Source organism: Gossypium hirsutum, chromosome A04 (genome assembly GCF_007990345.1).
Source record: "Gossypium hirsutum isolate 1008001.06 chromosome A04, Gossypium_hirsutum_v2.1, whole genome shotgun sequence".
Lineage (NCBI taxonomy): Eukaryota > Viridiplantae > Streptophyta > Magnoliopsida > Malvales > Malvaceae > Gossypium > Gossypium hirsutum.
Window position 1 is genome coordinate 85,215,526 of NC_053427.1, and position 17,162 is coordinate 85,232,687.

Below are 17,162 nucleotides of genomic sequence, written 5' to 3' on the forward strand. Positions count from 1 at the left end.
TGGGGCGTCGGTCACCGCACCTTGCGGTGGGCTGGTGCTTTTTTGAGGGAGAAAATAGAGGTGCGGCTGAAGAAAAAGGGAGTTAGGGTTTGTGAAGCCGAATCCTCAGATTTTAGCCCTTTTAAGGGACCTCATGCGGCATCGTTTTGAGTCCAGCTCAATGGCTCCAAAACGGTGTCGTGTAGTTAAACCCGACCGACCCGATTCAGCGCCCTCATGACCCGCGCGTTCGTCGTGGTAGAGGGGAATTTGTGCTTCTAGTCCCTCTTTTTTATATTAGCCTCTAATTGAGTTCGTTCGAGACTCCCTGAGTTTTTTAATTTGGACTTATAGTTTGCGCTTATTTGCAGTCGGATTCGTGCCTAAACGCAGCACTTTGAGGATCTAGTATATTGCCAGTTCTAGTCCCTATGTGTTTGTGGGCGTCAAGCTTTAGTCCTTCTTCTAATTTCAGCAACTCATTTTATTTATTAAATGTCCATTCGGTTTTATTTGTGTTTCAATTGAGCCTTTTTTTTTATTCATTATCTTCGACATTTTCTATTTTATTCTTTGAAACCCTTTTATTTTCGATTTTCTTTTTTATTTCACCATTTAGTATATAATCTTGGAGTATGTTATTAATTTTTGTATGGTTTTAGTTTGTTATTCATACTTTTATTTATATACGTGTGTGTATATCTATATAAAATTATATAAGTCTATTTATTCATTTTTCTTTAAATTTGTTCGTTTGAAATGTTTTTATATACATGTGTATACTTTATAATAAGGTATATTATTTTATGTATATTATTAATCTTTATATTATTTTATACATACGATTTCTTTTAAATTTATTCTCATACTATATTACATAATCCAATATAATACATCTTTTAAATTATTATTATATGCATGTGTATTTTTGATGTCTATACACTATTAAATCCATGTTCTTTACACTTATAGTTTTCCTTATATGTAAAAATATGTTTTTAAGTTTATTACGTGTAGTTTATAATGAAGTTGATTCAACCTTGGATGTATTACTAAAGTGTGTATTCTTTACAAATAATTGTTTTTAAATATATTTATAGGTATATGTGCATTTATAAACCTAGTGTATGCATTTCTAAAGATTATATTTAACAAAGCATTTTTGTTATTCTCGAATGCCTTATACATTTTAATTTTTCATATATATATTCCAATAAACATTTTTCCTTATATATATTTCTATGATATTTTTACAAACAATCATTCCTAAGTTTATTTATATATATATACTTTAAAACCTTATGTATATAACATGTATTTTATCATACCTTTTTGTTATTTAAAAACCTTCCATGGTGTATATATTATTTAAATCGTTTCCCCTTTTATTATAGGTATATGGTCATCTTTAGATGGATATTTTATACAAAAAAAAATACTTTGTACATAGGAGTGTGTCTTTTAAGTCTATAATTAATTTAATCTTATGTGCATCTTTAGTCCCATGACAATTTATTTTACAAATTCTTTTAAATTTATTTATATATATATTATTTTATGTATATAAGTCTTTCTTTTAGAACACATTTTATTATGTATTGTTTTGATTTAAAGTCTCGCATTTAAATACCATTTTTATGTGTATATACATTTGTCAACTTTGAATAGATACGCCATCTTCAAAATGTTTATGTCCATTTTATAATTTGTTATAAGATTAATTTAAGCTTGTAGGTATTTCTATGTTTTTACAAATAATTATTTTTAAAAAAAGTTATATGTTTTGTAAATTTATTTAGTGCATTATATCTTGCCATATGTCTTTATTATTCTTTCATATTACATACATTATTTACATTACCGTGTATTTTATTAACTTCTAAATGAATTCGTGTTTAAAATATTTTACGTGTAATTTGATTCGAACTTTCATTCTATAACATCCATTTCAAACATTATATATCTATCCTTAGTGAAGTCGCCATTGGTTTTATAAAACCCAAATTTTGTAATCCATTTTGTCTTATTTCAAATCAAATTAATGTGTTTTAAGCTGGTTTCACAATTTCCTTTAAAACAAAGGCAATATTCGATACTTGGTAATTCGTGGAATCGTGTCCTAACGTGTTGGGTGGCAATTCCTCGTTTGCTCAAAGTAATCGAAGGTCCCTTTAGAATTTCACCCGCGGCTATTAAAAAATCCCTTAAACGAGAGCGATATGCGATATTTGGGAATTCACGGAATCGTACCCTAACGGGCTGGGTTGCAATTTCTCGTCTGCTTAAAACAATCAAATATCCCATTCAAAATTTCACTCATATCTTTTTAAAATCCTTTAAAACGAAGGCAATACTCGGGGTTTGACAATTCGGGAATCATGTCCTATCGTGCTGGGTTGTGATTTCTCGTTTGTTCAAAACAATCGAATATTCCTTTAGGTTTTTATTCATGTTTATTAAAAACGAAGGCGATGTTCGATGTTTGGCAATTTGAGAATCGTGCCCTGTCGTACTAGGTTGCGTTTTTTCATTTGTTCAAGACAATCAAAGATCCCTTTGGAATTTCACTCGTACTTTCTAAGGTGAGGCAATGTTCGATGTTCAGGAATTCGAGGAATCGTGCTCTACTGTGCTGGGTTTCAATTTTCTCGTTGGACTAAATAATTGGACATCCTTTTACGGTTTTCAACATATAAACCTTTGGAAGTCAAAATTTATCACGTTTTCAAGGGCATAAAGAATCAGGTTCTATCGTGCTGGATGTGATGCCATATTCCTCTTACGCAAGAGAATCTTTGGCAACCAACTCGGGTTATTCAAATGCTATTAAAAAGAACCACATTTCATTTTAATTTTAGACATAAGGACAGTATTTAATCGATTTGGTACCAATTTTGGGCGTAATGAAGGTGCTAATCCTTCCTCATACGTAACCGACTCCCGAGCCCGTTTTCTCATATTCTTGTAGACCAGAATCGTCGTTTTAGTAAATCAAAAGCGTTTTATTAAAATAACCAAATTCTTAGGTGACCCAATCACACCAAAACAAAAAGATCGGTGGCGACTCCATGTATTTGTTTTTCAAAAGTCGATTCTCTCGTATTTTCATTAAATTTAAAATTTTAAAATATGTGAAAAATGGGGTTTCGACAGAACTCAAGGAAATTTATGGGATATTCTTCAAACTAAAGGGGAGTGGGGGACCAAATGGGCATTCATGAAACCATATGGGGTAAGTATATATTACACTAAACTAAAGGTGTCATGTGCTTAAAGTAAGGTGTTTGGACTTTTCTATCAACCCGAATTAAAATCCGAATGCTTAAGCTTTCAATTAATTAATCTTCTTCATTATTTTTGAGCTCATAATTGTTTAGAGAGTAGACTCTAACTCAAATAATCGAAAACAAAACAAAAATCGAGTGTAATGGCCTAAATTCAAAATTATCGGAACAATGGTTTCGTAACCACAAATCCGATTTAAAGAGAAATTTATTTCAATATTTTTGCATGAAAATTGATATGATAGGAAAATCGTATAAAAATATTGATAGAAAAATTTTACCGATTTAGTGGTTAGTTAGAAAAAGAAATTACTAAAAAAATTGGGTAAAAACAAGGTATCGAGACCTCTATCTCGTAAAACTGAGTCGAAAATAATTTTATAAATATTTATGAAATGTTAGTAATGTGTTATTAAAATTTCGTTAGGAAATTTTAATGTTTGGGTAGTCAATTAAATGAAAAGGACTAAATTATAATAGGTGTAAAAGTTGCTAGAATGATTAAATAGCTTAAAAGTCTAATGAGAAAGGATTTAAAAGGAAATTAGACCCAAAATTTATTTGGGCTGGACGACAAGGGTATGAAATCAGCAGAAAAATTGATAAATTAAGGGTAAAATTGGAATATTGCAAAATTAACTAAATAAAACTAGGACTAAATAGGAAATATCTAGATTTCTCTTCATTTCTTTTCAATTCCAGCAGATAAAAACGCCATAGGAGGGTTCTATAAGCTGGTATTTCATAATTTTTGCACCAAGTGAGTTAATCCTTGCCTTTTTCTTGTAATTTTTGTGTTTCTAAGACTTTTACAACTAGGTCCTACTATTAAATTCATTAGTTTTTGATTTCATGGATGAAATTGAAAGTCAACATGGTTGAGTGCTGTAATTTTATGATGAAATAGAATGAAATTAAAGCTTTAATTTGTTTATGAGATGATTTTATTAGGTAATTTCAATAGAAATTGATTTTTAGGACCTAATTGTAAAAATGCTTGGAATTAAAGTCTATTGCTGAAATTATGATTCCTAAAGGTTGTAAACTATTTTAAGGTGATAGAATAAAATGTTAATTGATAAAAATCAGCTCAATTTAGAGGCTAATTGAGTAGGGACGAAATTATCATTTATTAAAACTTAGGGGAAAAATGGTAATAAACAGCTTGCACAAAAACAGTTTGGACAGCAGCAGTAGACTAACTTTGAAAAATCACCATAAATTGTATAAATCGAATTAGAAGATGAAAAAATATGGAATTAAAGCTTATTGAGTCTAGTTTCTCATAGAAGAAAGAGTGTAAGCAATGGATTTGTAAATTTTGAGATATAATGAATTTTGTGAGACAAGGTCAGAATGAATTCGGGTTCCCCTGTTCTGACTTTGAAAAATCATAAAAAAATTGAATAAAAATAATTAGGAGCTTAAATTTATATTTCTAGAATCCTGAAAGAGTCTATTTTTAAGAGAAATAAACAAGAACATCATTTGAATTCTGTATGAAGAGATAATTAATTTTTAGTGAAGAAGGGTCAGAACTGTCAGACAGCAGAACAGGGGTGACTTTAAAGAATAAAATGTACTTATTGGCTAAACCAAAATTCTGAAAATTTTATGGTAAGAAGATATATGAGTCTAGTTTCAGGAAAAATTATCGGATCATAATTTTGAGTTCTGTAGCTCAAGGTAAAAATAATTTAGTGAATATGACTCAAGTAGACAGCTTTGAATGAACTATAAATAATAGTTGAATTATAGAGAATGTTGCATATGAACATGAAATGTATTAAATTGATAATTAAATTTATTTATTTAGATCCAGAATATTCAAATACGAAGCTAGATCGAGGAAAGGAAAAAGTTCGGGATTAGTAGATTTTTACTGTTTACAAACAAGTATCAAGGTAAGTTCGTGTAACTTGAATTATATTCTTAAATGCTTGAGATTGTATGTTATTAATGTGAATATGATTTGAATGTTCATTGTATGAAAATTTATGAAACATTGATATATTTGATAAAATGGGAAGAAATCCCGGTTGAATGAAAGGAAAATTCGATGGATCTCTGAAAAGGAATTGACGGTAAAAAGGATCTAGCCCGGACGGGTGATCCTATCCTGATATAGCCCTCCCGAAGAATATGTGTAAAATGGATTTAGCCCGGACGGGTAATCCGAATTAGGGTCTGGATTTAGCCTGGACTGGTAATTCAGATCCAAGCTCATTAGAGTAATTGCCGTTGCAGGGGATTTAGCCTGGACTGGTAATCCCGACAATACTCTATGAGTTTATATTGCTGGGGATTTAGCCTGGACTGGTAATCCCGCTGCAAGGTTGAGGTTCGCGGGAGTGTGCTCTCTGAAATGGAAATGTGCGCACATGAATATGAATTGACAGACCCGGAATTGTACGCTAAAAGTGTACCTCTGAAAATCCATCGAAATTCCAATAAATTCAACGGGATAAATATGGAAAAATAACAAGGAAATGGAACTCATGGTATTGATGAGCTCATCAATCATCATAAATATTATTATTGACACATGGAAATTATTGTACAAACTTGAATGTTGAGTTTGTGCATATTAGGGTAATAATGCATTAAATGGATAGGATATAGAATGTTTATTGTATTGTATTGAAAATATTAGGTAAGTATAATTCTTGTTACATGAGCTTACTAAGCACAAAGTGCTTACCCTATTTCCTTTTCCCCTATTTTGTAGTTTTAAGAGCTCGGAGGTCGAATTTGGTCGGAGACACATCACACTATCAACCTCAGGATTTTTGGTATATAAAGAAACTTTATTTTGGAAATCAATGGCATGTATAAGCTAATAAGGTAAATGATTCTATGAAATGAATGTAAAGTTAGCCATTGGTATGGTTAACAAACCTAGTTTTGGGTATGTGGTGGCGTTATTTTATAAATATGCATGAATTTATCTTGAAAATATGTTAAATTGGATTGGTTGATGTTGATTGTTTTTGGTTTAAAATTTAAGGGAAGGTTAGATATCTATAAAGGGGTTATATTGAGTTAAAAAAAAATTTAATTCGTAAACTCCGGTAATACTTCGTACCCTATTCCGGCAATGAATACGGGTAGGGGTATTACATCGAGACTCCCTTGAGAAAAGCTTTGCACAAACCTCTAACTCGCAACTAAAGTTTAAACTTATAAATTTAAATTATAATTATTAAATAATTGCAATTATAATCACTCCCAATTTAAAATCTCAAACTCAAGAAAATACACTAAAAATATTCAAATAAAATACCAAAAAAAAATTGCTGCAGAGTTTCTCTTAATAATTTGTATTATATCAAATAGGGTATTTATAAAGGAAAATATACAAAAATTTAATTTTAATTCAAAGCTGCAAATTAATTAAATCGGGAGAGTTTTATGCATGTAAGACTCAAGATAGCCAAAGTCCTATGCCACGACATCAATGCCATTTTGTGTCAATTGGGCCAATCTAAATGGGTCCAATTTTTTAAGCTTGAATGAAAAAATTAAGCTGAAATATTTAATTATTTAATTAAAATTTATGGATAAATTTATTTAATTATCCGAATAAATTTAGATTACGATGATTATGTAATTTAATTTTTCACTTTGCACTCAATTATTTAATTTATTCATTCAATTAAATAATAATTCAAAGAAAATCGATTAATTTTAAGTCATCTTTTGCCTCTTTGAGAAATTACATTTTGTGCATATATTAATTCATGCAATCTATTTCTTATTCATAATTTTGTCCATTCATTCACAATTTTCATAATGCAAATCATTTATCTTACATTTGGTTGGAGTATTATTTTCTAGGCATGTTTTAGCATATGAATTAGCAATAAATTATTTCAATTGGTAATATTTAGCAACTTCTATACCTTATTTTAGTAAAGAAATTGAATTTTTTTTGCTTATTTTGAATAGGCATTATTTTTTACATGAGTTTTTGTTGGGGATCCACTCGTTTAGGCAACAAACAAGAACAATAGAGAAGAATGAATACAAATATTTTACATGGAAAACTCCTCCAAAGAGGATAAAAAACATGGGTGAAAGAGGCTTCGACTTTTCACTAAATGAGTAAACAAAGGAGAGTACAATATAGAGAAAATAAACTTAAATGTACTAAATGTACAAACTCAAAACTCAAATACAAAGTCGTAACTTAGAAACAAAATTCTCTCCCTAATTACCATGAAAACTCTCACTACAACTCATCAGTGATTACATCTTGTAGCCTTCAAAAGAAAAACCCTGTAATATGACATCTTTAATTGCCTTCTTAATTGGCCTTTTAAAACAAGAATACAATGGCCCATTTAAAATCATACAATGGCCTTCTTAATTGTATTTGATAGCTTTGAACAACTGATTTGCCAATTAGATAATTAGTCAAACTATTGATTTCTAATATTTGTGACTACTGTATGATTATTTGTGTAGTGTGGGCATGTGATCTAGCCTAAATATACATTGATTGTGTGTCTATCGTTCTTAATGCTATTGATAGATTAAATTTTTAAGTGATTGTTATAGGATTGTTTGTCAATAAGGGAAGTAATTAATGACAATTGCCTTAATTATCAATAAGATAAGAAGAGATTAGGTTGCTAGACAATTATCGGCAACTATAACCAATTTATTAAAGAACATTGAAAATCATCTTTGCATCAATGATCAAACTCTTAAATCAAATGAATAATTTACTTCAACTAGAGTTTCATCTCATCGATTTTTCTCAAAATTTTGATTATTGCTTTCTTTGTTTTTTTTTTCCAAACCTTAATTTTAATTGTTAACTTTTCTTTAAGTAAAAACCCCACCATTCCCCTTTATTTTATTTGTTTTAGCTGAAGGAATAAAATTTTTATTAATCCTTATGGATTCGACCCTACTTGTCTCTTCTACTATTTTTTTTCAAATATGTTTTAATTTTGACAACTTCGACAACTGTACACTCCGTAACGAAAATGGTCATTACTCATACTAGTAATGATAAAATAATTTGACCCAAAAAATGACTCATGATCTCATGTTTCATTTTCATAATACAAAAAATGTCAATGAGAATATATCATTTACTACTTTTATTGAGCTATTATTCAACTACTGTGAGTGAAGCGTTATCATGTATAAGTTATATACCCAACATAATAACATTTAACCCACTACCTTAAGATCATAGGATAAATTCAACTTGGTTCATATCTAATGTATTGTCAATTCAAATAATTGCATCTATATCTTTATTTTTGGAAGTTGTTTCGATAGCTAGGACAAGCTATCTCTCTAATTGAACTTATAGACAACATAATATTGCTTATATTAGTCGTTTGTTTAATTTGACCCCATAGTCTATGAACAATTTAGATTAACTACTAACATAAATTGTTTTCTCTTGTTGCAATCTAATCATTTAATGTAACTTAATTTTAATTAAATCTTAAGTAATCAATAAGTCAATATTTACTTATACAATTTGCTTTACTTACAAAAACCATTAAAACCATTATACAAATAATATTAAATGAATATGTGGTAATTTTTATATATTTAATTACTTTAAAAATTTACAACGAAACGAAATCACTTCAGTGAAGGCACCAATCCCCTTTCTTCATTTTCAAAGAGTGTGTTCGATGTTCACCTTGATAATACCAATTAAGGTGTTGGATGTTACAACGAGGTAAGTCTATAACTCGAGTTTTAGCGGTTTGATTTTTTATTGTTTGTTGTTAATATAAGAGGACGTATGTTCAAGTGTGTTGAAGTGCGTTATCCTCATATTTATGAATTGGAAAGGGTTACGAGTAATTTTAGACATTATATAAAAAAATATATCAAAAGATTTCTATTTTAATATTACAATTGTTCCCAACCAAAGAAAATAATTGCAGATTAATATCAATTATTATAGATTATATCAACAAGTGTTAGATGCAATGTTAAAGTATACTATATTCTTTAAGAGAGATATAAGTTTAAACTTTGAAGATGATATTCTTGAAAAGAACAACCATGAACCCTAAATATAAATATAAAAATAGACATGAAAATACAAAAAAGAAAAATTAAATTATTTTTTTCATAAAATAAATATTTGATTTATTTTTAGATTTATATTATCTTCTTCAAAGTTAAGTTATACCCCACTTTAGATTTATCACTCTATAAAATGATGGGTCATATAATTTAAATTATATTTTAATCACCGAATTTTAAAAATTTAAAATATCATCGCCACCATTTTTTTCATAATTTTTTTTAGTTATTTTGGATTTTGGGTTTATATTATTTTTCAAAGTTAAATTATATGAATTTAAAACTGAATTAAAATGATAGGTAAATTATAGATTTAATCAATTATATATAGTTTAAATTATATTTTTGGTCATTAAATTTGAAAAATTATTATATATTCATTAGTATTATCAATTTATTATGTTATTAACTAGCTACAAGTTGATGTAATATGTTATACCATTATTTCAAACAAGAAATGTTAGGTCAAATTACATGGTTAATATTTATACTTTTTTTTTCTTTCTAGTAAAAAGAAATAAATGAAATAAAATGAAATTATTACAAATGAAAAATATAATATTAGTTGTAAAATTTAATCTAAAATTTTCATTTGAAATGACGATATAATATGCTATGTTAACTTTCTATTACCCCATTAATTAGAGATGGCAGTGGGTCGGATATTTACAAATTCTGGATTATTCAAATTCGCAAATTTACCTTAAAATCTGAATTCAAAAAAATCTAACTTCTATTATCAAAATCTGAATTAAATAGCAATATTCGTCGAATATATGAATTAGTAAAATTTCTGAATTTAACATTTTCAACCTTATGTCGGATACCCAAATCCGCAAAAATTTGAATCCAAAAAAATTAAAATTTTAAAATTAATATAAAATCAAATAAAAAACTAATTTGTTTTACATTTTTTCATTTTAAAATTAATATCCGAATATGATAGTCGATGGTTGACGATGCCTGACCGGTGCTAGACAATAGTTGGGAAAGCTTGAGAGTCGAGGGTTGAGGGATAATGTGACATGGCTATGGTAGTTGTAGCCATTGTTGGTGGCATTTCTACTTTGCTCCTAGTTCTGGGTCTGGTTTGGTTATTCTGTAGGAGAGAGAAAGTACAGTAGGATGAGGGAAGATAGAGCCATGTCTGTCAACAGAGAAATGGAAATGGTACAGCAGGTAGGAAGTTTTGCTACAGGGAACTCAGGTTTGCAACTAGTAATTTTGCCGATGAAGGCCTCCTTGGAGTGGGAGTTTTTGGAAAGGTTTATTTAGGCTTCTTGAGTAACATCAACTGCAGTATTGCTGTCAAAAGGATAACTACAAATTCTCACCAAGGAGTGAAAGAGTACGAATCAGAAGTTACAACTATTACCAGATTGAGGCATAGGAATTTGGTCCAACTCATCGGTTGGTGCCATGACAATAACGAGTTCCTCATTGTGTATGAGTTCCTTCCAAATAAGAGTCTCGATTACCATCTACATAGAGAGCCATGCTTGTTGACACGGGATACAAGGTATAAAATCGCCATGGGAGTGGCCTCAGCGTTGTTCTATTTGCAAGAAGAATTTGACCAATGCATGCTGCATCGAGACATCAAGTAATGCATGTTCTGTTGGATTTGAGTTTCAATGTCTAGCTTGGTGACCTTGGGTCGGCTAGGGTTGTTGACCATGGACAAGGGTCTCAAACAACTGAGGTTATGCTCGGGACGGACGGTTATATAGCACCCGAGTGTCTTGACACATACAAAGCCATTAAAGAATCCGATGTATATAGCTTTGGTATTGTTGCCTTAGAAATAGCCTCCGGGAAGAAGGCCATTGCTTTAATCGAAAGGAACGGCCAGAGATTCAAAACAAAACTGGTGGAATGGGTTTGGGAACTATATGGGAAAGAGAGTCTTTTTGATTCTGCAGACCCAAGATTGTCTGGCAATTACGACATGGAACAAATGGAACGGCTGCTCTTAGTTGGGCTGGCTTGTGCTCACCCAAACTATTTTGACCGCCCATCTATAATGCAGGCAGTCGACATCCTTTCTTTCAAAGCAGCACTGCCCATGCTACCACCGGAGATGCCGGTTCCAGCATAATTGCAGCTACAATATTATTACATCTTCAACATTTATTTCATCCCATAGCAACGTCTCCAGCAGAAGCCAAACTCAAAGTTCAGGCACTGCTTCAAGTATCCATTCCTTGAAAGGATAAAACAAGGACTCCAGCCAGGTGGAAGCCAAGCTGTGAGTTCTTGTAGTTAACTTCATTGTCAATTTATTGTTTTCCAGTTTTGATGCTTTGTTACATTACATCCATGGTTTCTACACTTTTTGTATTGTTGTTTTCATTGGCTATGAAGATCACTATTTGTCTTGTAATTGTTAGAGTAAACTATTAAAATAGTCACTTTTGTCTCTCTCAGATTACATTTTAGTCATTTATGTTTGAAATGTTACGTTTTAATAATTTATGTTAACATGTTGTAATATTTTAGTCATTGAGCGTTAATTGTTATTAATGAGGTAACGCTAAGCTAATGTGACACGTTAAATCATTATTTCAAATGAAAATTTTAGGTTAAATTATATAATTGATCTCAATTTTTTTTTCATTTTGAGCAATTTATTCTTTTTCTTTTATGTTAAAAGAGATGGAGAGGAGAAAAATAGAGGAAAAAAATTTACTCAAAACGAAAAAAATATGGGGATTAATTGTATAATTTAACCTAAAACTTTTGCTTGAAATGATGAATTAACATGTCACGTCAACTTACCTTTATACCGTTAACAGCAATTAATAGCTCAGTAACTAAAATGTCACAATACGTTAACGTAAGTGACTAAAACATAACATTTCAAATATAAATAACTAAAATGTAAACTGAAAAAAATAAAAGTGACAATTTTAATAGTTTTCCGTTGTTATTATTTTCAAAGTGTAATAATTGCTTTGTTATTAATAGTCTCGAGTGGGTAATTGTTTTAATTATATCACCATAGCCATAGCTGTAAACTATCTTCCCATCTTAATTTAATTATTTCTAAATGTAATTATTTATGGGAGAGTCCCTACTCAGTTCTTCTAATATCAAGTTATTAAAGAATGGACCAATCAAGTCCCTATACTTTTAAAATGAAAGCAATTTGGTAAAATAATTAAGGGTGTTAACAAAAATCATCCAAAATAGTGATAACATTGATGAAGATGACTAAAATAAATATGATAATTAATAATAAAATTGTACAGGTAGTGAATATTAATTTGTTATAAAAGCCGACATGTGGCTTTTAAAAGAGATATTTTGATTTAATTAATTAATTAACTACAAACAAAAATTGGAAAATTTTAGAGAAAAAAACAGTCCACTAAAGTGTTTCTTTATTTTCAATGGAATCAACTTTTACTCAATTGTAAACCCCGTGTTGGTATAATAGTTAAAATATTCACCATTTCAAACGTAGTCTAAGTTTAAGTTGTATTAAAGTTTTACCTTCTTGTAATTCATTTAAAAGAAAAAAAAACTTTATAAAACTAATCATATTTTATTTATTTTCTAAAGTAATTAGTAAATTAAAGTAAAAAAAAACACACACACACAATTTTAGTTTTTTTTACAATATATTAATATTAGATGCATGTATTTTTTCTAATTAAAATTCACATTATATTAAAATTAATTAATTTATTATATTCTAGACATAATTGTCTGGGTAAACAATCAAAATAGTCACTTTTATTTACCTCAGGTTACATTTTAGTAATTTATATTTGAAATGTTAAGTTTTAGTCATTTATGTTATCGCGTTGTAACATTTTATTCACTAAGCCATTAATTATCGTTAATAGTGTAATGGTAAGCTGGCGTGGCACGTTAAATCATCATTTCAAACAAAAATTTTAGATTAATCTATACAACCAGTCCCTATATTTTTTTGTTTTGAGCAATTTAATTTTTTCTTTTATGTCTTTTTTCTAATTTCCTTTTTTTTCTTCTTTTTTTTCATTCTCTTTTATTTCTCTCTATTTTCCTCCCTTCTCTATTTCTTTTAATGTAATTTTTTTATGCTTTCTATTTGTTAAAACTAGTCTCTATACTTTTATTTTTTTAACAATTTAATTTTTTCGAGTGAGGCAAGCTTGTGGACTAGTTTTAATAAATGTAAAACATAGAAAAACTACTTTAAAAGAAATGAAGAAGGGAGAAAAATAGGAGAAGAAGGAGAAGAGAATGGAAAATAAAAAAAAAGGAAAGTGAAAAGAACATAAAAGAAAAAAATTAAATTGCTCAAAATGAAAAAATATAGGGATCAATTGTAGAATTTAACCTAAAATTTTCGTTTAAAATGATGATTTAACGTGTCACATCAGCTCTCTATTACACTGTTAACGAAAATTAACGACTCAGTGATTAAATGTTACAACGCGATAACATAAGTGACTAAAACATAACATTTCAAACATGAGTAAATAAAATGTAATCTGAGGTAAACAAAAGTAACTATTTTAATAGCTTACGCTTATTTTCAATATCATGTTAAATTTGTGCCAACATACATGTTATGTCAAAATTTTGGATGATTTCTTTTAATACTGTTATCAATTTTACCAACTTGTTTCAATTCTAAAAGTACTTAATATTAGAGGAATTATACACAAGTAATTTCACCAAAAGCCCCGGAATAAAATTAGAAAGGTGCTTATAACATTTAAAGTTCGACTCCAATAATCACAATAAATTGATTTTGACGATAATGATTTTAGATTATCAAATTTAAATTTATTATTTCAAAATTAAGAATAAAAAACCAATTATAAAAAAAATTATGAATAATTGAATATTAATTTTCTTGGAAATTAAAATGGATCATTCGAAATCCAAGTTCTTATGTCACGGGACTAGAATATGCGCAAGTCATGACACTTAAACATCTACTTCTTCAATACTTCAATCTTCTTTTATTTTTTATTTTTTGTAAATTTGGATCATAATCTACCCTTGAGGAAGCTGGTGCATAGTTTCTTCCATGCATCTTTATCAGGCTCCATTTTCCCCATATTTGCTTTCAAATCATCAGCATATGAGTCCTGCATTTGATACGTAAAACCCTTCAAAATCTTTTTATTTATTCTTCACGATTCAACCATTAAATAACAATCGATTTACCACAATGAAATCGCGTTGGCTGAGCCGATCGATGAGGTGAACAAGAATGTCTTTAGTGTATTCAGGGTGACCTTGAATGCCCATGATATGATTCCCATATCGAAACATCTCGACCCCAGTTTTCTCGGACCATGCAATCACCTCTGCTTTCGGCGGAAGTTCTCGGACCTATGGTAGTACATTAGAAGGGAAAAAAATCATTAATTTAAATCTCGAAACAATAGATTATCGAATTTTCTTCTTGGAAAAATCGACAAACCTCGTCACGGTGGCACTCGATGATGGAAAGAGTGGTTGGGATTTTCAAAGACGAGAAGAGCTTTGATGAAGATGATGAGAAATGAATGGTTGTAACACCAATGTCCCAACCGGTGATGGCACGGCCTGTCTTTCCTCCCAGTGCACGGCTAAGAACCTTATGATAGTTAAGAAAAGTGAACATTTAGGTCAAAGAAATAATAGGTATGGATAGTATTACATTGTATGAATCATATGGAGAAAATATACGTGCGGTGCAATTGGTAGGAAATTTAGAAAATCTCACAATCTTTTTTTAATTAGATCAATGATCAAATCAACCAAATCACTAATTATTAATTTAATTGGTTAAATTTGATTTAATACATTTAATCACTCATTCAATTAATTTACACAATCAATTGATTGAATTCCATCGGTATTCAGCCGATGAGATGTGAGTCCAATAACTTTGCTGCTGACAACCCCAACTAACCCTGCCTACTAGCAATTCATATTAATGAAATAAATAAAGGCAGCTTTTGTTTAAATCCATATGCTGAGACTGCCAACCAGCACCTGAGTTGTCGACATTATCATTCATTCGTTTTTCATATATATATATAACCTCTACAGTTCCTAGGGTCATCCATAATTTAATTAAGGTTAAATTCTGCTATTAAGTCCCTGTTTTTCGTAAAAGTTATGAATTTTGTATACATTACTTTGGCTATTTTTAATTTTTTATTTTTAAAATTTTAATTTTCACTTAACAATAATTGTTATATTCCAGCTAAACTAGGGTAAAAATAATCTTACCCAATACTTGACTCATTTAAAAAATAAAACTTAAATTTTATCTAAATTTATTTTTATTTAAATCCTCTCACTTTTTGAATTGTGCTAGTGACTTGGTTGATCATTAATTGTGGACCTTTAGTAAAGAAAACAAAATGTTAATTAAGTGGTCAATAATGAGATTTGGTGAAGAAAGAAGAAAAAGGCAAAACAAACATAACCCATGCCCAATAAGTGATTATTTTCTTTCACTTCACAATTAAGGTTCGGCCTTTGGCCTTTGGCCTTTAGTGAAAAAATTTGTATTCAAATTTTAATTAATATTACTTTTTTATACCATTTTTGGAAAACTTTTGTATCATAATAAAAGAATAAACAAAGGTGTTTGGCTTTTGGTTATTTTTTGCACAGTTTAACCAATGGACACCATACAATTCATCCTTTAAGCCTTTCTACAGACAAGAAAAGTGGCATAAGATTGAAAATGTTGGTCCATAATTAAAAATAAAAACCTCCAAATTAGATGGAAAGTATGTCGGTACACTATGGTTTATGGACCACTCAATATTTAATATCCCCTCATTAATATAATTGATGGATACTGTGACCAATAATATTTATCAATGTATAGAATTATATATAATTTTGCTCTAACTTATAAATAAGATAATAATATATTTTAATATAATCGAACTCACGTCATATTGTATTGATAAAATTATATTTTTATTAAATAAATGAAATGAATAATATTATTAATAATATGTTATAAATATTATTTTTGCCGTGCATATTATCATAATATAGTAATAATAAAGGAGTAGAGAAAATAATTAAATGTTAATTACTTAAATTAAAATATACCAACCTGGTGACCAAAGCAAATGCCGAGGACTTTTCTATTCAAAGAATCCAACTTTTTCAAAAGCGAAACCAGCCGACATATCCAAGCGTCATTGCCGTGCGCGTCATTGCAACTCCCCGTTATAACGAAGCCATCAAAGCGATCAACTTGTTCGTCGTCGGGGAACTCACCGTTGGCCACCCTGAACACGTCCCAAGTCTCGCCTTCCTCAGCCAGCATTTCAACGAAAACACCGTAGTAACCGCCGTACCTCTTTTTAACGTACTCTGAATCCTCAGCACACAGAAGAACAGCAAATCTCTTCCCACCACCCATTATATATTATCTCCCTTATATCTCTATAATCAACAGAGTAGGGTTTTTAATGGGAGAGAAATGGATGGAGATGTTGAAGAAGGGTTTCTTTCTTTTTGCTTTGCTCTTCTTCTTCTTCTTCTTCTTCTTTCTCTTAAACAACTTGTGGGAATGTAAAGTTTATTTGGGATTTCTTATAAAGGAGTAAGGTGAAGAAATTGGGCATGGTTGGTGACTTGAATTACATAAATAGCCTTATATCATTAAAACTATTCTTTATTTGTTTATAAAAAAAATCTTTATTCTATACTAATTACTATGTAAATCAAATCATTCTGTATATTTTGAATTACATTTTGATTCTTTTATTAAAAAATAATCGAATTAATTTTTATTTATTTAATGAAAGTGTAAAATAATTTTTTTATTGTCAAATATTTATTTTAATATTTGATCATCGATTAAGTTTA

At 29.5% G+C, this 17,162-nt stretch overlaps 2 protein-coding genes across 2 annotated transcripts; one reads left to right on the plus strand and one right to left on the minus strand.

Moving 5' to 3' along the window:
* Nucleotides 1-10,354: 10,354 nt before the first annotated feature.
* LOC107940835 (L-type lectin-domain containing receptor kinase IX.1-like) lies at nt 10,355-11,427 on the plus strand. Its single transcript, XM_016874299.1, has 3 exons — nt 10,355-10,412; nt 10,509-10,932; nt 10,995-11,427. The coding sequence occupies exons 1-3, from the start codon at nt 10,355-10,357 to the stop codon at nt 11,425-11,427; spliced, it is 915 nt and encodes a 304-aa protein (XP_016729788.1).
* A 2,722-nt stretch (nt 11,428-14,149) lies between these two features.
* Nucleotides 14,150-16,911, minus strand: LOC107945175 (gamma-glutamyl peptidase 5). Its single transcript, XM_016879046.2, has 4 exons — nt 16,402-16,911; nt 14,758-14,913; nt 14,499-14,666; nt 14,150-14,419 (listed from the first exon to the last, which is right to left on the minus strand). Exons 1-4 carry the CDS (start codon nt 16,711-16,713, stop codon nt 14,318-14,320), a joined length of 738 nt encoding a protein of 245 aa, XP_016734535.1. The 5' UTR covers nt 16,714-16,911; the 3' UTR covers nt 14,150-14,317.
* Between the last annotated feature and the right edge of the window lie 251 nt (nt 16,912-17,162).